General features: G+C 37.6%; 1 protein-coding gene across 1 annotated transcript in view; it reads left to right on the top strand.

Annotated features, from left to right (window-relative positions):
* The window catches only part of LOC121367598 (guanine nucleotide-binding protein G(i) subunit alpha), a 38,361-nt gene extending 19,173 nt beyond the window's left edge, over positions 1-19,188 (top strand). The window contains exons 3-9 of the mRNA XM_041491872.1: positions 283-424; positions 1,527-1,684; positions 2,603-2,731; positions 8,682-8,811; positions 9,560-9,713; positions 10,736-10,931; positions 11,582-19,188. Coding sequence (XP_041347806.1) covers positions 283-424; positions 1,527-1,684; positions 2,603-2,731; positions 8,682-8,811; positions 9,560-9,713; positions 10,736-10,926 — 904 coding nt within the window. The 3' untranslated portion in view covers positions 10,927-10,931; positions 11,582-19,188. The remainder of the gene's footprint in view (positions 1-282; positions 425-1,526; positions 1,685-2,602; positions 2,732-8,681; positions 8,812-9,559; positions 9,714-10,735; positions 10,932-11,581) is intronic.
* The last annotated feature ends 2,987 nt before the right edge of the window (positions 19,189-22,175 follow it).

Raw genomic sequence — 22,175 nt, 5'->3', positions numbered from 1 at the left:
TGGTTTGGAAGAACAACAGTATGGCCTCTTAACACTGATTTCTAATGAATATAGGTGGTTTCTAGAGCGTGTTTTACTGTATTTATTTAAATGTTTAATTTTGTTTTATTGTTTGTGTGTATATATGTGGAGTGCAAACAGTATTATTCTGAGCTTTGTACATGTATACAGTTTGATACTGAGAAACATGAGGACATTCGACAATTGAACATCAAACAAAGTTGCTATTTGAAAATGATCTTAACTGTGGTTTTGCCTTCTAATATTGGTGTGTGTTTGTAGAATTATCCACGAGAAAGGCTACTCCCAAGAAGAATGCCTTCAGTACAAGCCTGTGGTATACAGCAACACAATCCAGTCAATGATCGCAATCATCCGGGCCATGGGGCAACTCAAAATCGACTTTGATAGTAAAGCCAGAGCGGTGAGTGAATTGTGATTAGACGTACTGGATTAAGTACCTCTGAGCCGGGTTACTCAACACTTCATTACTGTTTACATCGGTCTCATCATTCTGATGTTCCAACTTGCTTGATATGCCGAGTTACGCAACTCTTCGTTAGTCAAGTCATACCTGTCGGACATAACTTAAATTACAAATAATATCATTTTGAGACACGCAGTTGTATAACTGACATCTATATGTTAGATAATTTTTTAGAAAAGTGAGGTGGTAGTAATATTTGTCTATTTAGATAGTGGGATTGTTGATATCTGTGTATCGCTTACTGTGAAGAAAGCCAGTTTCTTAGGTACATTTTAGGTATTGAGACGATAGTAAAAACAAAAAACAACAACAAAAAAGCAAAATAATAACATGTAAAAGGACATTTTTCTTCAGCTTGCCAGCCAGTTGTTCTGGTAGCACAAGTCTTGTTGTAGCCTTCATCAACACCACCCACCCTCTCCTCACCCCAATCCCTAGCTTTTAACGGGCCGTTTTCTAAGCTTGTTCTCATGTGAAAAGGTGTTGCTACAATTTTTCAGGTATTACCCTTTGACCATAAGCAGATTAAAAATTAAAAAATGTGACTGTACCAAAGTCACCTGATTTCTTTCTGCACATTTTTTTCAAAGTCACTGTGATAAACCATAATGGTCCTGTTAGAATATCAATAAAAATGAAAAAATTTCCTATTTGGATACGAACAAAATACACCTCTGAAGTTGAATTATTAGGACAGAAACATTTTACTGCATAACGTACCATAGCTGACATATTAGTTCTGCTGAATATTTATAACATTTTATGGCTTGAACTTAATGAATTACAGTAGGTCAGGGACAACTGGTGGCATTTTTTTTTTACTACTGGATAAAATTACCGCTGGTTGAAGGGGTAATTTGGGGGGTTTCATTTTATATTTATTTGATGCAAAAGTTAGTGGTTTAAAATTGCTATAGGCAAGCTTCAAAATTGTCGTAGCTGACCATTTTGTCTTTGGAAAAAACCCTTTCACAAATGCCATTGGTTACAAATTTGTTAAGTAATTTTTATTGAAATGTTGATAGTCTGTATCTTGCAGGAGGATGCCAGGCAGTTCTTTTCTCTTGTGGGTAATGCAGATGAAGGGGAATTGTCGGCAGAGGTGGCCGCCATTATGAAGAGACTTTGGAAAGATGGGGGAGTACAGAAATGTTTTGGTCGAGCCAGGGAATATCAGTTGAATGATTCAGCAGAGTAGTAAGTGTATTCTCTTATTCTTATTCACAAATGTTTCAAATGTACCAGTCCCATGTTTTACTTCACTGATAACGGGGGAAATATATTTTCCATATTTTCTCACTGAATAAAACATTTTCTTGGTAATATACCATGTTATTGGTCTATTTAGCACTAACTAATGACCTTAGCAAATTTGCCAAATGATGTAACATGCTTGAAAGAAAGTTTTAGGTTTTTTAGTGTTAAATTTATAATAAAATTTGTAATAAAATGATCTTTAATATTTTTAACTGAAATTTTGTTTGGTTTTTGAAATTATTAGTAAAAATGGATGAAACAAATGTTACTGTGTAAAAACATTTGTCCCATGCTGAGAATCAAAAGTAAAAATTATGTCACTAGGGATATCAACGTTAATCTATAACCTAAAACATACATTGAACTTACATTATTTTCTGCTTTTACATTTAAGTTGAAGCCATATGAAATATAACAAATAGAAATATTTTTTAACAAATCATTAATTAACAATTACTTTGACACTTTCAAAATGTTAGCTTAATCGACGTGTGAAATATTGTACTCTGCATATGCAGTGTTTGACAAATCCACTAGCCTTTGATTTTGGCTAGTGAATTTTATTGTGGGCTAGTGCAGATTATTACTATAATAAATGTAAGGGACTAGCCAAAGCCTCTGTGAGGGCTAGTGACTTGGATATATATGCACAGAAGAGGGCCTAGTATGTTGGTTTAAAAATAGTGAAATGTTTTAGTCAATTCATTCAGTTTGTAATGTCTTGTGGAATTCTAGTGTTTAATACCGTATGGTTGTATATGGTAAATAAATACAGTATTTCCTTTGCATCCTTTCTGTTTTGTGTTTGTCAAGACCGTGAACTGAGCATATGAATGATGTGAGTTGATTTTATTTCAGCTACTTGAATGCTCTGGACAGAATATCCAACCCGGGCTACATCCCAACAGAACAGGATGTCTTGCGTACCAGAGTGAAAACTACAGGAATTGTTGAAACGCACTTCACATTTAAAGATTTGCATTTCAAGTAGGATACTTGTTGGTTAATTTAGTAAATTAAATACGGCATCTGTGCTAACAATATTTTAGCTAGTGTAAATCAGGAAATAATAGCAAGCATAATAAATATCAAGACCATTAAATCAATAAATGCTGATAGTTTAATTACCTCATTAAATTTTAAAACGACCAAAATGTTTTTTTGTAGTAAAACATCATTTCCAACAATTACAATAAATATGTTTGGAACTAAAATATACACAGCATGATGTTCTCTTTGAGATATTATAAATATTTTCCAAGTATACATATAGTAACTTAAAATATGCTGTTGTTTACCCATAAACAGCATAAAAAATAGCCGTATTTTGCATAAATCTGACTGCACAAACAACAGCAACATAAATTTAGAAAATTTGTTTCTAATTTTCATTATTATTCATACTTACCTAGTACTAGCACAACAACAATGCTATACGACCCTGAGTTATAACCTCCACTGCAGAATTATCTCCCCTTGCCAGATGTATAACCTACACCCGCGCATGGGTAAACCGTATATCCTCGGGGCGGGTGAGAGGTAACGGTTGTTGTTGTGCTAGTACTAGGTAAGTATGAATAATAATGAAAATTAGAAACAAATTTTCTAATAGTCTTATTCAACTTAACGTACTAGCACAACAACAATGCTATAACAGACGTGATATAACACCGTTAAAGCACGAGAATTTAACATTAAAGGGAGGAGGTAAGAAAACAAGGAGGACTTACCCATTCAACCAGTAGTGTTCGTCTCAAGTAATGATACAGTGAAAAAGCAACCCACATCATACGAGGTATAAAATGTCAAAGTGACTTTTAAATTGAAGAACTACAACCCCAATTAAAAGTAAACCAAGTTAACAAGGTGAGGAAACCCGCACACCAAGTAATGGTAAAAGACACTCGACTGCCCCAGATAGTCAACCATCCACCCCCCACTCTCCAAACAGGAGGTGGAGAACTATCTCCCAGAAAGACTGCCGCTAGCGACCGGACGAAATAAGGGTCGCCCCCTACTCGTGGCCCTGCGCACTGAAATGAGTTGCTGCCCTGCAATGACTGACTGAATCCACCAAGTTCCGTCCGGACCAACAGCCATATCACGGAAATAAAACCGGTCAAACGTGTCGACCTTTCCAAAATCCCGCACTCATGACCTTGAAAATGTCCAAAGAATCATGGAAATTAAGGGAAGCAGAAATCGCCCGAATCTCATGAGGTCGAACAGAGAAATTCCGCAGAACATGATCACCCGCCATCTCATATGCCAGTTTGATGGTTGCAGCAATCCATCTCGACAAAGCATTCTTCGTAATGTCTCCTGGTTGGCATGTGAAAGAGATAAACAGTCTCTTAGTGTTTTGCCGGAGATTTCTAGTATGCTCCAAATAGAATTTCAAAGCCCGCACCGGACAAAGAAGTCTATCAGAATTATCCGCAGAAAGCGTACGAGATAAACACTGAATAATGGCCGGAGGAAACTCTTCCCCTGGCACCTGGTTCTTAGCCACGAAAACGGATCAGTACGTAATGTAACTGACCCGTCTGTATTGTAATCCACCAAATCATGCAAAAAAGCATGAATCTCACTAATACGACGGCAAGCCGCTAGTGAGACCAGGAACAAAGTTTTCCACATCAAATGACGAAGACTGGCGAATTTCAAAGGCTCGTAGGGCTTGCCTTTGAGTGCATGCAGAACCAGAAAAACATTCCATTTAGGCAAAATGGAAGGCTTCTCAACCGTGTTTTGCAATGACTTAAGCAAGTCATGCAACACGAGATTCGTTGAGAAATCTTGACGTCCACACTGCCTCAGAGTAGTGAAAATGGACGACCGGTGACTTCTCACTGTTTGAACCTTCAGCTGTCTTTCTTGGACAAGAGCCAGAAAGTACTCAGCTAAGTCATTAACAGTAGGCGACAAGGGATCCAATTCCCTCTCAGTTGCCCAACGAACCCAAGCGCGCCAGTGACACTGGTAGACCCTCTCCGTAGACTGGCGCTTCGAAGAGGAGACGAGCTCAGCAACCCGTTTAGAAAAGCCTCGGTTTCGGAGGGAAACCCAGACAACCGCCATGCGTGTAATCGGAAAACCTCCGCCTTTTCGGATGCCACTCTATCCGACGCAGTCTCTGACTGAGCAGATCGGGTATCAACGGCAACCGCACCGGCTCCTGCACTAAAAGTGACAGGAGCGGAGGAAACCAGGCTTGAGCTGCCCAACTCGGGGCTACGAGTGTGACACGACAAGGTTGCTGTCTGATCTTTGCCAGAACCTTGCCAAGCAGAACCGGAGGGGGAAAGGTGTAAAAATCCAGTCTCGTCCAGTCCATGCTCAATGCATCGTACTCCAGTGCCAGTGGGTCTGGTACCGGCGATACAAACACTGACAACTGACTATTCAGGCGAGTGGCAAACATATCGAATTGAGGACTCCCCCACAACTGAAGAACTCGATAAGCCACCGTCCGGTGCAAAGTCCGCCAAGACCTTAACGGACGAAGGAATGTGTTTGGCCGATAACACCACTCCCCAATCGTCGCACCATTCCAGAATCTCCAAAGCCGCAAGACTCAATGACAGGGATTTGGTGCCAATAGAATAGAATTCTGTATCCGTTGCGGACAACCGACAAAACCCATGGGTCCAGATCTGGCAGTTCACACCAACTTTGAACAAAATGGCGCAATCTGCTCGCCGCCGCCCCCCCCCCCCCCCCCCCCACCACCACCACCACCACAGGAAGATCTGCTAACGGAACCTCCTTAAGCAGATGTCGATTGTCCACGCACCCTCATCCCGGCTGCTTCCCACCCCTGGGCGCCTTGCCCCGAGCGGAACCACGAAAACGTGCCGGCTTCCCCCGAAAACGTCCCTGTTTCGATGAACCACGGGCATTACCCGACTGCATGCCCGAATCAGACACCACAGGGATCTGATAACTGTCAAGAAAAGTCGATTTCTTAGCAGGTGGAGGCTTAAAAGTAGACGCTGCCTGGCACTTACGAGCAGTTCGGGACTGAGCAGCAGGGACGAATTTCGCCGCTTCTTGGTCCATGACCAAGTTAAAATTGGTCCCAAAAAGTAAGGTTTCCCTTACTGGGCGACTACAAAAGTAGGTTTTAATCACACCCGTCGTTATCAGTCCTGCCAGGTAGTGATCCCGACGCAGAAGTAGACTGTTGGCAAAAACACACCCAGCAAGCTGATTTAGAAGCCGCCAACAAACAACCCTTAGCCATCGGCGGAAGACCCGTGACTGCTTTATCTAACCCAAATAGGAACGTACTTAAATGGTTATTGACTTGAAAAAGAAGTTTAGATAACCTCTCCAAAGTCTCTAAATCCGTGAGTGGCACACTGACATTAGAAGATGGGTGGCAGTCTGCCTTCACCCTAGCGGAAACGACCACTGGATGTGAAAGGAAGGAAGCTCCCAATGTCTTATACGAAGAAGTGGACAAAACCTTCGCCGCAGACAACAGTTTCCCGGTAGCTAACGCTGCCGGAAACTCTTCCACCACTGCCCCCAAAATACGATCGCTACCCGCAATCAAAGCATCAATCTCCGCAAGAGATTCATGCGCCTCGTGCGCTAACGGCAAGCCGAAATCCTGCCGCGGAGCGTCCGTCGCTAAAGGCCGGTTTCCAAACAAAACACCCTTGTAAGACTGAACAGCCTCCTCTGACGGAATTGCATCCACACACACCAGTCAGACCTGTTCCCGTACAAAACCAAGAACCGCCTGGTAATCATAATCGCCGTCTGGCGTACCATCGGCCAAATTGGGAATCTCGTCAAGCCCCGAACCTTCCCCCGAACCACACACTGATTCGGAGGGAAAATGTCTTCCGAAGAAGAAATTTTTTCAAACGATGCGATGACCGTAACGGAAACGAAACTGCATGGGCAGGACGATGCGAACCGGCTGAATCTGCAAACTGGTCCAACCCCGGTCTCGCTGGAAACCCTGGCGGTGGAGGGACTGGTGGAGGCAATTTCCCTAGCCAGGCCATGAAATTCTCAAAAAGAGAAATGTAGTCCCCCCGAGTCCGCCCCTGAAGGCGACCCGAAACCATCGGACCCTGAAGGAAAGGTTCCGCCGACGCAGTCGAGGGATAACGCCTCGAACCTCTACCCCGATCTGACAGGTCCGGATTGACAGGCGCACCCAAGAAAGCTGCAGCTTCCCTGATCCCTGCCTAAACAGACAAAGGGACTGGTGGTGTCAGTTGAACCAGACCATCAGGAAATTCGTACACGTACGAATCCTGCGCCGAATTCTGAACCCAACGTACCACGTGTGGATTAGCCAACCCAGTTGACGTAGCCACATGCGAACGATCTAAGAGTTGATGACGCTGTACAGGCGCCCCAACAACAGAAGGGACCTTCACTGGCGTCGCACCCGAAACAACACCACCTGGCTCCGTGACCGAGACACCGTTGTAAGACTTTGCGATTTCGCCAAGTGGCTCGATCACTGAAGTAGCGCCGAAAGACGCGTTGGCCGAAACGGCGCCCTCAGACGCCACGACCAACCCTGCACCAGAAATCTGGTGAGCCAAATGGCGCCGCGAAGCGGACTTCATTCTAGAGCTAATCGACCCCTCCACAGAAGGACTGATAACCCTGCCCCCATCAGCAAGATGGGAGTCGGAACTGAGAGACACAGTCGTTCCATCCACGACTGCACTCCCTCCGACTGACGCCCCCGTTACAACCATAACTGGTGCCGCCTCCACAGACGGAGGCAAAAGCAAATCCCCAGGTCGAACGGAGCCCGACCTGGAAGAAACCTTCCCTGCTTCAGCCGAAACAGGGAGCAACAGCGCCCCCTCCGCGCCAAGCGGCGCTTCGGGTTTACTGGTATCACCATGAAGATGGCGAACAGACGAGGAGGCGCCCTTGTGCCTACCACTTGTCCGCGAGCTCTTTGAACTGGACACCGACTTGCTGAACGCTGGCAAATCGGTATGGAGCACGACCCTGGAGGTTGCCACTGTGCTCCGCCCGTCCCGTTCATGTCTAATCATCCTCTTTTGCTCGGCGTCTTTTGACAGCTTCTTAGCCTTCCCCCACGTGGAGGGGGACCAATTTACACAGATATGACACTGGCGTTCAAAACAACAAGAACGACATGCCCGACATAACAAATGCTGATCAAACTGGGGCAGTCGTTTAAGACAACCCCCCTCGGCACACCCAACCAACCGGTTGGATCTCGAGGAAGCCGTGTCAGACATTAACCCCCTGTGTAAATCACCCAAAAGACCTCGTATGACAGAGTAAAACAAAATTACAAATTAATAATTTGACAAAAATTTTACTACAGAACTCGAACACGACTGCAATGGAGGACTGCAGAATCAAAAACGAGGATATACGGTCTACCCATGCGCGGGTGTAGGTTATACATCCGGCAAGGGGAGATAATTCTGCAGTGGAGGTTATAACTCAGGGTCGTATAGCATTGTTGTTGTGCTAGTACGGTAAGTTGAATAAGACTATAGATGATAACATGTAACATCAGATTATAAAAGCATTGTCATCATTGGATGTGCTGTCCCAGCTAAATTTGTTTGTTGCTAATAAAATCATTAACAGGTCTCTGAAAATTGCCGAAGCAATCGTTTTGTTCACTAGTTGCTCGTGCTAGCTAAAGTTAAAAAAAAAAAAGAAAAGATTTTTCGTGCACACATTAATTTGTTTTACGCAAAATGAGACTGGTTGTGCGGGTTACACAGATGTTTAAATCTCAGAGGCCTGATTAATTTGACTGTCACTAAATATTAAGTTTGCAAACATTTTACACTTCACAAATACACCTATTTTACTGTTTTATGTGACACCTAATTACTATTGATTAGACAATGTCCTGAAATTTTATAAACTCTTTATTTTAAAAACTGCATTTTTGTTTTCCCTTTAGAATGTTTGATGTGGGTGGTCAGAGATCTGAGCGTAAGAAGTGGATTCACTGTTTTGAGGGTGTCACAGCAATCATCTTCATTGTAGCCATGAGTGAGTACGATCTCACCCTGGCCGAGGATCAGGAGATGGTAGGTTGCCATTGCAAAGTGCTTACACAGGCTGGGTCTATTATTTATAAACAGTTATGTTAGGTTAGGTTTTTGTGCTATTGAATCCTTTGACTGTCCATGTAATACCGTGTTTATGACTTGAAAATCGATTGTGAGCAATACACTGTTCTCTTGAAATTATAAAAGATAGCAATTACTCTCTGTCAAATTCACAGTAATTTTGAGTAAAATAAATTAGCAATATCAGTATTATAGGTGAGCAGTGTTGTGCTGATAGGGAAATCATTTTGTATGAGCACAGCCAAGCAATAGCAGTTGCTCGTGTACATTTCCAGGAGAGGCAAACTGTTACCAAGCTTGCCGAGTGGTATTTCTGCACTCTCCATTCATCATTTTGCTTTTCCATGTTTTATTATGATTACTTTTTGACTGTGTTGTATTGATTTTCAGAACCGAATGATGGACATCACAAAGCTGTTTGACTGTGTTGTATAGTTTTTCAGAACCGAATGATGGACATCACAAAGCTGTTTGACTGTGTTGTATTGTTTTTCAGAACCGAATGATGGACATCACAAAGCTGTTTGACTGTGTTGTATAGTTTTTCAGAACCGAATGATGGACATCACAAAGCTGTTTGACTGTGTTGTATAGTTTTTGAAACCGAATGATGAACATCACAAAGCTGTTTGACTGTGTTGTATTGTTTTTCAAACCGAATGATGGACATCACAAAGCTGTTTGACTGTGTTGTATTGTTTTTCAGAACCGAATGATGGAAAGCATGAAGCTGTTTGACTCAATCTGCAACAACAAATGGTTCACTGATACCTCCATCATTCTCTTCCTCAACAAGAAAGATCTGTTTGAACAGAAAATTGAGAGTTCAAAACTAACCATCTGCTTTCCTGAATACACTGGTGGGTGAAATCTGTTTATTATTACGAAAATGGTATGGAAACTGATACAGAAAGTCAGTATCTTTTTTCTTCTTTAACACATAGATCATATTTTTATTATAGAAATGTCTTAGAAAATGTAGTTAGATTGAAAAAAGTAATATTCACAGGCCTCAAAACTGGCTAGAACAGACGTTTTAATTGTGCATCACTCGCACAAATTTAATTTTGTGGAACCTATTTTTTATTCACGCATTAAATTAAGGACATCATTTATGTGGACAACAGATTATACCAAAAAGTAAATGGGTTACATGAATTTATTTCTGCGTAACTGATAAATGGGATACGCAGATTTTCAATTCCCAGATGCCTGATTCATGTTCAAATAAATTCAGACTTGTATGTTGTGATATCTTGTTAGATTGAACTATGGAAACTGACAAGGGAAGTAACTTTGTTTGTTTTGACAGAAGTTTATCTGTATTGTCATGATGAGGTCATTTACAGTTAGAACAAATAAAAATTGTATGCAACCTTAACAGACAGGGTACCTTTACTCCCTTCATTATTGTAATGTCTTGGAACGGACTTGAACACTGGTCAATACTTTGACTGTTGTGCAACTTAATACTGTTTACAATGTGTAGTTTTATTGAATGAGAATTGTATGGAAACTAAAAAGAGGAGTAACTGTTATTCAGGTTCATTATTATAATATCTCGGAATACATATAGAGATGCTAACCATTTTGCATTTCGAAGAATTATACCAAATTTTATCTCTGAATTCTGCAAAATGTATCACACTGACATTAATGTGTCTTACTTTGGTTGACTTCACATAAACAGGAGAATGCTGAAAAAACCTTAAGATTCCATTAAATAATATATATTCCTGAAAACAGAGTTTGAGAAGTTGCTTCTCTGCACACGTACTTAGAATGAACGAACTGTTTGTAAACTGACCGACACACTGACTCTGTGTGTAGGTTCTAACATGAACTGTTTGTAAACTGACCGACACACTGACTCTGTGTTTAGGTTCGAACACGTATGAGGAGGCCGCAGCGTACATTCAGATGCAGTTTGAGAATCTCAACAAGAAGAAGGATACGAAGGAGATCTACACTCACTTCACGTGCGCCACCGACACCAACAACGTGCAGTTCGTCTTCGACGCAGTCACCGACGTCATCATCAAGAACAACCTCAAAGACTGTGGTCTCTTCTAAATGTTGTTAGTACTTTATTGATATTTATTTTATTGATGTATTTTAGAGTCTTTGTTGACAGCTTTAATAAAGTTTACCTGCAACAATTTAAACTGAAATTGTACAAGTACAATCATTGCAGGTTTGTGATTGACAGTAAAAGTTAAAGTTAGTTTTTTGTTACTTCATACCCCCAGTGAACCAACTGAGATCAACAAAAGCTGACATTATAAAGAATCCTAAGCAAAGAGAAGTGTGTGGTTGCAGGGGAAGCTGGAATATATTTACATCGGGTTCTTATAGTTTAAACCTTGCCTAGTATCCTTACTGTTTTGACAATGGTTCATGAGTGTATGAAAGAGGTCACAACTGAATTATGTCTTGTGTAGAAATTCAGCTTTGCCCAATCATTCTTGGGAGTGGCACGATAATGTTTTATGGCTATTCTATGATTGACACACCTGATGGTGCACACTATCAAAACATTGGATTGTTTTACAAGTACAGAAATAAAAACTTGTACAATACTTACGTCATGATATCTAGTTACTGTAGAACACATTTTTGCTTGAATGTAGTAATTTATTTTTGCCAAATATATCTAGAATATCATATTTATTATTTTTGTAATACTGTATACATTTTTTAATGCAGAATTTTCTTTTTTTCCCTACAGGTTATAGCTGAAGCTTTGGTCCAAAATACCTTTATTTCTTCTTGGTTTTTAACACCGAAATCAGGTTCTCAAGAATGCAGTTGTCTCCCTTACCTTACAGTGAAAGCTGTCTCCTGTTTTATGCCACTGACTCTGTGTGTGTTGGAGCAGTCAGAGTGAGTGAACCAAGTTGGTGTTACAGATAAAGACATCTGGGAGCCAGATTTGGAAGTGATGAATATCCTGGGCCTCGCTGTGACTTGTGTTACATACGAAGTGCTGGCTGATGTATATATATATATAAATATTCCAGTAGGTAATAGTCGCATAACAAAAATAGCATTCTGCTTGAAGAACATCCTTCTAACACTATACCTGGATAGGGCTTCAGTGAATGTAATGAACAGTTTGGCATGGAATGTTTCTCTTGCTAGAACATTTCTTGTGTTTTTTTTGTTGAAAGCTTGTAATAGATTTTTATATATTAAGATTGACACTGAGTAAGAACCTGGTGTATTGTTACAGGTTCTGATCTAATGCCACACTGAGAGTGAGGAGGTGCTTTTCTAATCCTGCAAACCTCTAGGTTGAGATAAATGATGGTGTCGTTAATACAGAAAAATGTTAAACACATAAAAATAACTCTTCAGTCGCATGTAAATATATTGTATGTGTTTTTTTTTGTTTTTTTTAAATGATGGACCAATCTATTTTTGTACATACTTGATGAATGGGCATTTTCAGGTTCTAACGAATGGCACTGTAAAATATTTTTAAGCTAATTTTTTTTAAGTTTGGGTGTATTCAAATCATAGTAGAAAAGTAAATAATAATTAATGCAAAACTATAGTAGAGACATTACTTTCTTTATGCCCATGTACAAATTAGCCGTGGGGCCAGTCTTGATTCTTTAGTTCAGCATTCCTTACTGGCAAATTCTATAAGATAATGTTTCAAAATGGGCGTTTCAAACGGGTCAGCATTGTGTTCCAAACAGGTAACAGTAGATTGGATATTTATTGGCCAATCTTATGTGTGTATCTCTACTTAACATTTTAATAATGATGGCTTAATATCACGCTTCTATGATTGTAGTTTTTACCTGAATCATTTGTTCAGCTGTAGTTTTTTTCTGAATCATTTGTTCAGCTGTTCAATAGATGCTTTTCAAATACTAATAAAAAAAAATAAAATAATGGCATTGAGATTGTCTGGGGTCAGTACGCTGTTAATAAAATGACCTTTGAGATCGTTTACAGCATATAATTGGACATATGCAATAGACTGATGACGGATATAGACCAACTGACCAAAAAAACCCCGCAAACAAATTATATTTACCATTTTATTTTTTAATATAGTGATTGCCATGGGTTTTTTTTCTAGCATTGTTCATTAGACTGATGACGAATTTAGATCAACTGACAAAAAAAAAGTAAAAAAATAAATATTTACTGCTTTATTTTTTAATATAGTGATTGCAATGTTTTTCTCTAGCATTGTTCATTAGACTTATGATGGATTTAGACCAACTGACAAAACCGTAAAAAATCATATTTACTGTTTCATTTTTTATAGTGATTGCAATATTTTTTTTCTCTGACATTGTTTCAACCCAGGTGCCAACCAAAATTTAACCAACTGAAAGGTTTCATTATTAAATTGCTGTGACTATATATGGAAAATGCTGATTCCAAACACCAGTTATGTTTACCCTTCACACCTTCAAGTATTTTTATAATTAAATTTGATGCCTGTAACTGGCCTGTTATATTTTGATGGCTTAATTCCACGAGTGTTTGATAAGCAAGCAACAACTGTGTATTTCAACATGAAAATAATATATTTGTTTGCAAAAGTTGAATTTACATTGGAGTATCTGATGATGGTGACTTTGTGGGTCCATTTGATCGATCAGTCGCAAGATGAACAGTTGTATCTTAAGTGTTGCCCTGTTGTAATATTTTTTTATATTTTTTTAAATGGCCATTCTGTTCTCTGGATAATTGTTATTTTGTACTGACGTCTAATGTGCTGTAGTTGAATGGTGCTTTGAGAAAATTATCAAATATATGTTAGTACCAAAAGTACAATCAAAGCTACTGCATTTCCACCACCATTTGAGTTGTTGTTTTATAAGCACTTCCAATTTAATGCTATGGTTCTGTAACAAACATGGATCCAGGGAGAGAATGCTGTGGGTGCACACCTTCCTTGTTTCAAAGTATCCTGAAGAATCCAGCAAATGAATGCAATGAATTTGTTTGTGTTTAGTGGGAGACAAGTAATAGCTTTGTTGGCTTGGTGTTTTGGAGGAAGTATATAATATACAATGCATGCTAATGTAATTTTGAATATTGTAGGTTCCCTTTTTAAACATTATACCCCTTCCTCAATACCTCCATGTGCCCTTTTTAGATGTTGCACCCGCACCATGGAAACATCCCATATCCACCCCTGTGTCATGTAATTGAGTGAATGTTTTCATATTTGTTACTTGTCTGAGGACTGATGAAGATGATGATATCAGGCAAATCCCCACCTCCAATTTTTAAAAGGCCCAATTACATATTGGAATTTATGAACTTAGAAAGGTTAGTTAAAGCACAAGTTGAATTAGTCATTTAATGGACTTTATTGTTAAATATTGCCTGTTGGCCAGTGCCAAACGACTGTATTTGATTTGTGGAAATAAATATTGTTTAAATCCAGCAATGCCAGATATTGGTCACTGTCAATTATAAAAGTATGCACATGTCCATTAAATGCCAGTCATTGGCTTGCTGATTTATAAAGTTAAATGCAAAAAGACAAAATGCAAATGATTCTTATGTAAATCACAGACCATGCAACTGTAAAAATAACCATAGTACAATAGTGTCTCAATAACTGTATTGTAAAATCCCTGCTTTGATTGCTACAAGATGCTGTCATGATCTCTTGTGGGTATGTCATGGGGGTAATACAGTGGACATGTTATTGGCTACTACCTGTAGTATTGTATAATTATTAATCACTCGTGAATTAATTACTACTAAAGTGGATTAAACTTTTTGAAAAAACAACAAAACAAAACCTTTATTTGGGATTAACAGTTGGTAATTATTAATAATTTTACAGTACACTTGGAAGTATAATTTATTTTTAAACATTAATCTTACAAACGTAAAATTTACTTTGCTGGAAATGCAAATTTATTGTGTGATGTCTTCAGAAATAAACTCACAATATTTTTGTTTATAAAGTAAGTGAAGTTATCTTTTCAATGAAAATCCGCTATGTAATGCATTGTTTCCAAGGTGAGCTCTTAGCCTGACAGAGGAGGTTTTATATTGGCCGTTTGCTTCATTTCACAGGTACATGTAATTGATTGGTAAAGTGTAGTGATCAGTTTTGTCATCGATGAGAGTATTGGATGTTGAGATTGTTGTTCTTCAAACACAAGTTGATACTCCTTCTGTAGCTTTTATAACCACATATGTGTATACACATCATTTTAACTTTGTAAACCAAAGTAATGTTTTGCTAACCAAATGTAACAAAATGTTAGGTGTCGGACTCCATTTTGTAATGTGTGTAGTAGATATCTTTTTGTGACCAATCGCCATCTTTTTGACTTAGACATGTAACCAAAAACCATATACTTGGTTATTATGTGATTGGTTAGCATCCTTTTGACTCCGTTATGTGACCAATCACCATTTATTGCAAGTAATCATATGACCAATTTCTATCCACTTGAATTACTCATGACCAGTTGTCCAAAGACATTTGACCAATCACCATACACTTGGCATCGTCATATGACACATTGATGTATTTGGCTTGGTTCTGTTTGGCTTTCGTCTTTAACCAGTTAACATTTACAGAGCTTTGATCATGTGATCAGTCACTCTTGTTTTGTTTTTTGTTACGTGGAGCGAACCATTTATATTTGAATTACTTATATAATTGTAAAATCTACTGAGCTGAAATGTCCTGTATATATATTCAGCTTAGTAATATGTTGTTCATTTGTTTTAATTATTAATTATTTTTTTAAAATCATGATTGCAGTTGAAAACTGACTTGATGCCATATTTGGCGGCGTCGTTAAATAAAACAAACTTTGATGCCATATTTGTCTTGCCAAGTTTAAGCTTATTGCTACTACAGGTGATGTGATTCTTTGTTTAAAATAAAACCGGAGATGATCTTTTAAACATCTTTTGAAAATTCTGTACCATAGCTAAATAAAGATCATCTTTAATCATTTCAGATTGCATTCGGTCTGAAATAAGATTAAAAAGTTGAAAAATTACTTCACCGTAATGACAAAAACTGATGTCACGTTAAACAATTTAAAACGACTGCTGATTGTCTGTCATCCTGCGTGCCAAAATGCAACAACTCAGAAAGTCGGACTGCAATTAGACTAAAGTACAAGTTTTGGCTTGCTGGTCACTGTACCTTGTTCATGCATAATTGTTCACAAAGAATGAATGATTCTCAAGTTTAGATGACAGCTTGTTCTTTAAAGAATGTTTAATAGTTGGACGTAGGCATCGGTCTTGCTAGTAAATGCTTTGACAAACACTAGTTTGTTTTAGGTACCATTTTTACTGTAAATAACATTCTGGTTGGTATGTAAGTTATGTTACTCAGATGAATTATTGATGTGTGCCAAGTTCATTGCAAATATCAATTTAAATGGTTTTTCACCTCAGTGTATTTTATTACTTGGGGGGAGACGATGCACAAATTACTCAACTTCCATGCTGCTGAAGTCACTACGTAAATGATTTGTCAAAACTCATTCTGTACATTATCAACTTGAAGCTAATTGATGGAATATGATTTGTTGATTTTTCTGTACAATGTATTTGTAGGATCATTCTGTCATATTGTCATAATTGTTATGTCAATACTTTCCACGTTAAGCTAGTGTTAATAAATGATAATCGGTTACTAAGTGTGCTTATTCAATGGCAGTGCACTTGTTTGTGTACATCTCTGGTATATAGACAGCTTTAACCTTGTGTGCTTCAGCGTTTTGTCCTTGTACATGAATCTCAGTCTTTTTCAACCTTTCATTATAATACTTCTGGTGTTAAAATAAAACTTTTTTTGTTTGTTTAGAAAACTGATTTTCTCTGTTATTTATTTATCATAAGAAAATAACTGCTGTTTTTCTCAAGTACATCACATGTGAATTAAGTTGTGTTTATTTTGTAGTGTTACAGATAATTATAGAATGTAATCAAATCAAAATGTTTGTCTTTAGTTTCCATGGTTTCACACTATATCTTCTAAACCTATATGAACCTCATAAATCAACTGAGCTGTGGCTTGGTACGAAGCTATGTCTTAAAACTTTCAACATATAAAGCACTTTCAAAGTGGAAATGTAAAAAATGCTGACAATAAAGTAGATTTTTTGTTTTAAAAAAATAGTTTTTTGAAATAGATTGTAAAAAGGTCTGAAAGTCCAATAATGAAAAAGTTGAAATTCTGACTATTGAATACTGCAATATAATATATTTAATTGTTTTTATGGTAATCTCACTTACAGTTTAGATCTATAATAAAATACCTCTTACTGCTGTTTAATCGATGCATCAGAAGTGAGTTTCTTCTCATTAAGCAAAAAATTTCTTTTTTGACTTTGTTTTTGTTGTTGAAGTGATAATATGGCAGGTTGTAGTTTTACACCACGTCACAGCTCATACAGAGAGGATCTACAATACCAGTATAGTTCAATTATGTAGTAGTGGCCATTTTGTTTAAAGATTATGTAGCCCAGGCTTTATTGTGATACAATGTATTTATTCCCCTGTTTGAGTGCAATTCCAAGTCCCTCATGATATTCTTACCTGTATTGCTGTGTGTGTAGTATATGTAATGGTCACTGATTGTCAGAGTTAAAAATACTTGTATGCGTTTTGTCGGTGTTGGTATCTGCATGCATAGATTTTTACCTGTGTGTAATTGTGGCAGCTGTTGTTGATATGACCTTGTAAGAAAAAGAAGAAAAAAAAACTAAAATATTTTGTTAAAAATTGGTTGCTGTTAGAAACATGCCAATATAATTAATATGCTTATTTTACTTTGACACAGCCATTTTCAATGTAAGCCGGAATTTAATCTGTTGTATTTTTACTTTCACAGACATAAAGAGCCAAATTATCCCCCATTCTTATTTATGAATATTGTTCTCTTTTTAAAAAAAAAGAACATCTAATAAGCTATGTGAACTGACCCTAAATGGTCCCCAACTACATTAAAAGGAGGTGGTTTGTGAAAAGATATTGTTTTATCTACGATAGACCCTTCATCTATACATTGAAAACTGTTTATTGTAGTATTCTCTGTATTGATTGATACCAGGTTTGGTGTTTTTTTTACCCGTACGCAATACATGAATCATTTGAACAGAGTGACAACACGGGACATTTGACAAACAAGTGCAAGTACTATATCATTTTAGATATTAAAATGTCAAATAACGTAACATCGACACGCCTTAAGTAGAGGGAGGGATGTACAAGTTAACGAACTATGCATTTTTATAGTCTAAGTTCTCAAGTGCCTTCCCTTCCAACCATTACAACTACTGGCACTACCATTTCTCATTTATTGTCAACTACTCTGTTCCAAGGATTCAGTACACATTGCTAGCTTAAGTTGGAAAGTATTAAATGAATATAAAAAAGTAGCAAAAATTTTCACCAGTTTGTACTCTTAACTGCATCGAACAATCATCTGGATAGTGGTGAAAACACCAGTCAAAGCACTTTAATAGCAGCCTTCATATATATGTATATTTATTCATTATGTAAACATATTTGTAATCTACACCCCCACCCACCATATGTAACATTTTATGCCAAGGATACTTAATGTTATACATGTATAAAGATTTATTTTTTACATCATATTTTGGTTTGCATGCATGTGTTTGAACACTCCAGCCTTATTAATTCATTTGCTTTAGATTACATATGAGCGTGCCTGTTTTTAATCATTGGTAAATGTTGAAAATACAACAAGGCTGGGTCATGGTGTTCAGCTGGAAAATGATATTATTTGGAGGGTTTTTCTATAAAGCTGTTGCATGTTTGTTAAAAGGTTTCCATTGATTACATGAATTCAGGGGAAACGTTTACTTAAACAAATTATCTTTTTACAATATGTTTGCTGTATTACCATAAAAAAAAAAAATCAACTTTCATGAACTATTCCATTAAAAAAAAAGAGAAGCCTAGTAACTATAAAAGAGAAAATAGATTTTTTTTGGTGTCCCCCTCCTTCCATTTTAGCAAAACTATTTTGTAATATTTCCCACCTGATTTAAGAAAACATTGTAAAGAATCTGACAGTTTATCACTGTTCTGGTGAGATGCATTGTGGTTTTATAACTTAAGTATTACGATCATGCTGCACTTAACATTTGTCATTATTTTTACGTACAGTTTTAGGTATTTTGTGGACCAATGAAATTTGTCATGTATGTTATTACACATCGATAAATCTGCTGTGTTATCCTTGTTATGATTTATTAAATATTGAAATATTGAATGTATTTTATCGAAAAAACTAAATTTTGTATTGTGTTTGTAATGCCTGTTTAAATAAATTTTAGCTCAACATCATTCTTCTTTGTAATATTTATTCAGTCCTCTCAGAAGAAAGACAAACCTTTAAACTTAATGCATGCATATTATTCTTGAGTGCACAAAAAGCTCTCCATAACTGAAAGTTGCTTTCAAAAAATCCCCAGACAGATTTGTTTTGTACTTGTAGTGATGGAATCTGACACTTTTTGTCTCTTTGTTGCTGTTTTTTCACTATGACAAAAAACAAACTAACCTATGTAATGCTGTTTTTTTATTAGAAAAAAGAAGAAGAGGAATGTTTAATGGGTGAGAAACACCTGCTGCTATATATGAACAGTAGTAAAGCATTTGTAGGTGCAGACCGGCCTCGGTGGCGGCGTGGCAGGCCAGCGGTCTACAGGCTGGTAGGTACTGGGTTCGGATCCCAGTCGAGGCATGGGATTTTTAATCCAGATATCAACTCCAAACCCTGAGTGAGTGCTCCACAAGGCTCAATGGTTAGGTGTAAACCACTTGCACTGACCAGTGATCCATAACTGGTTCAACAAAGGCCATGGTTTGTGCTATCCTGCCTGTGGGAAGTGCAAATAAAAGATCCCTTGCTGCCAATCGGAAGAGTAGCCCATGTAGTGGCGACAGTGGGTTTCCTCTCAAAATCTGTGTGGTCCTTAACCATATGTCTAACACCATATAACCGTAAATAAAATGTGTTGAGTGTGTCGTTAAATGAAACACTTCTTTCTTTCTTTTTTGTAGGTGCACTTTTCAAATGAGTCCTGCTCACTGAAAGATTGATTCAATGACCCATTTGTACCTGGGGCACTTTTTTAATCTGAGTGAATAATTGGGTAATGCAAGCTTTATATGCAGAGAACCCAGGTGCCATATTCCTGAAAAATGTTTTATTTTTTTATGGACATTAACTGCTTGTTATCTAATTAAGGCTCAAGCACTCTGTCCTGGCACGCACTTCAGCTACTTTGTCTGTTTGTTAGTGAGAGAAGTGTAGTCTTACACTTAACCACTGAATTATTAAAACTTGTTCTGTGTGGGAGCCAATACTGGGATGTGAACCCAGTAACTAAAAGACATGTCCAAGTGTCCAATAGCTTAATCACTATACAACCAGTATTGGTTATCAAGTACATGTAATTGGATTGAAGTGCTGGGAGAAAATGCATTTGGTTGGTTTTTATTAATTTATTTTTTATCTGGCATCTGGCAAATAGTATCAATAATCATATATCTTCCTTTTCAAACCTAAATCATGTTGAGTCTTTCACCCTCTAAATTGAGCTAATGTAGCCAATTAGATTGACAACATTTTCTTTGTGGCCAACACGTGTATCCAAGCTGTGCCAGTCTTGCAATCCTTTTAAGTGTTGTTATGATGCAACTCTTTTTAAAGTGAGGAGCGGGATGGAGCCCAGTGGTAAATCGCTCGCCTCATGCATGGTCCGTCTTCGATCGATTCCCATCTGTGGGCCCACTGGGCTATTTCTCGTTCCAGCCATTACAGCTAGACTGGTATATACCGTGATTGCCGTCCCTTTTAGGACCAACATGGAAGTACATTACAATCTCCCTAAATCATATAATTTTTTATAGAATGTTACTTAATTTCACAGAACTTAAGGACATTTTTTTTTCTCTTTTTGCCAAAACCTTTTTCCTTTTTTCTCTATGTTGATACAAACAAAAATGGGCTGTTGCACGCGAAAACCTACAACTTATCATGACGTTGCATGTAAATGCAGAAGTAAAAGTTGACATGCTGTTCTGTCGGATTGCCAAAACGAAAAAAATAAAGTGATTTTATTGCTCAAATAAAATATAACTTTAATTGTTTGTGTCAAATATTCAAATGAATACTGGTATGGGACACCACAGAGGCTGTTAAAATAGTTTTAAATTACGTTATGGTAACTATCGTATGTAAGCTACTGTAGTTTTTTCTCAGTTGCATTTTCGTATACACCGCGGCTTGTTTTCTTTGATGTCCAGTGTGCAGACTGATAGATTTTTTTGTCAGTGTGTGGAAAAAAAAGAAGTGTGCAATTTGAAATGGCAGAGATGGGTGCTGTAAACTACATTAGGAGAGGGGTGGAGAAAAAATAAAGGGGCCGCCTGCCCCGCTTAAATGGAGCAGCGAAAACATTTGTCTCAACAGAAACGACACTACCTGTATAAAATCATTCGACCTTTTGTCCACCCCAAGTACTAGGATACAACATGTCCTCTACCAACTGAAGAATGAAACGATATAGTTCGACAGTACGACACCAACAAAACATGAAAATACTCTATGGACGATACAGGAATCTGAATAAACGGGGGGTCGGGTGAGAAATGTAACAAGAATTTGAAAAAAGGGGTGCGAAATGTTGTAGTTTGCTCAATTCCATGTCCATCTATGATTTACTCATTAGTATTACATTCATGTATTGGATCTGTAGATTTTTTTTTTTTTTAAATTGGAATATATCATTTTGAAAAAACAAAAAACCTTCAGAATATATAACTAGATAAACAGAAAATTAAAAAAGTACCGATTCCAAATCAACTGATTTTATTGAAATTGGGCAGGAAGTAACCTAGAATATGGTAATAACGTTGAAGTTTCATTTTGACATAGTCTACTTTGATGTTACAAAAATGACGTCATTAATGCTTTATTTTTACAAGATATAATTAACATAGAGCCCAAATACCTGAGATTTAGTTTTTTAAGGTTATTACCAGTTATTTACCACAAAAAAAGAAAAAACCTATTTTTTGGCCATGTTGTAGGTTTTCCCATGTGACAGCTCAAATTATATATGCAAAATATGTTTGAAAAACTAAAAGCAGACTATGGCTATAGCTATATAGACAGACGGTATTTTATTACATCGGTGCTAGACCTATCCTTCGTGATGTTGAGCCACTGTCGCACTGCTAGTTAAAGATTCTAATGTTGCTTAATATAGTGGCACTGTATGCGATGGTAACATTTCCTGTTAAAATTTGTTAAATGCCTT

The sequence above is a fragment of the Gigantopelta aegis genome, chromosome 3, assembly GCF_016097555.1.
Source record: "Gigantopelta aegis isolate Gae_Host chromosome 3, Gae_host_genome, whole genome shotgun sequence".
Classification (NCBI taxonomy): domain Eukaryota; kingdom Metazoa; phylum Mollusca; class Gastropoda; order Neomphalida; family Peltospiridae; genus Gigantopelta; species Gigantopelta aegis.
This window is presented reverse-complemented; position numbering and strand designations above follow the sequence as displayed.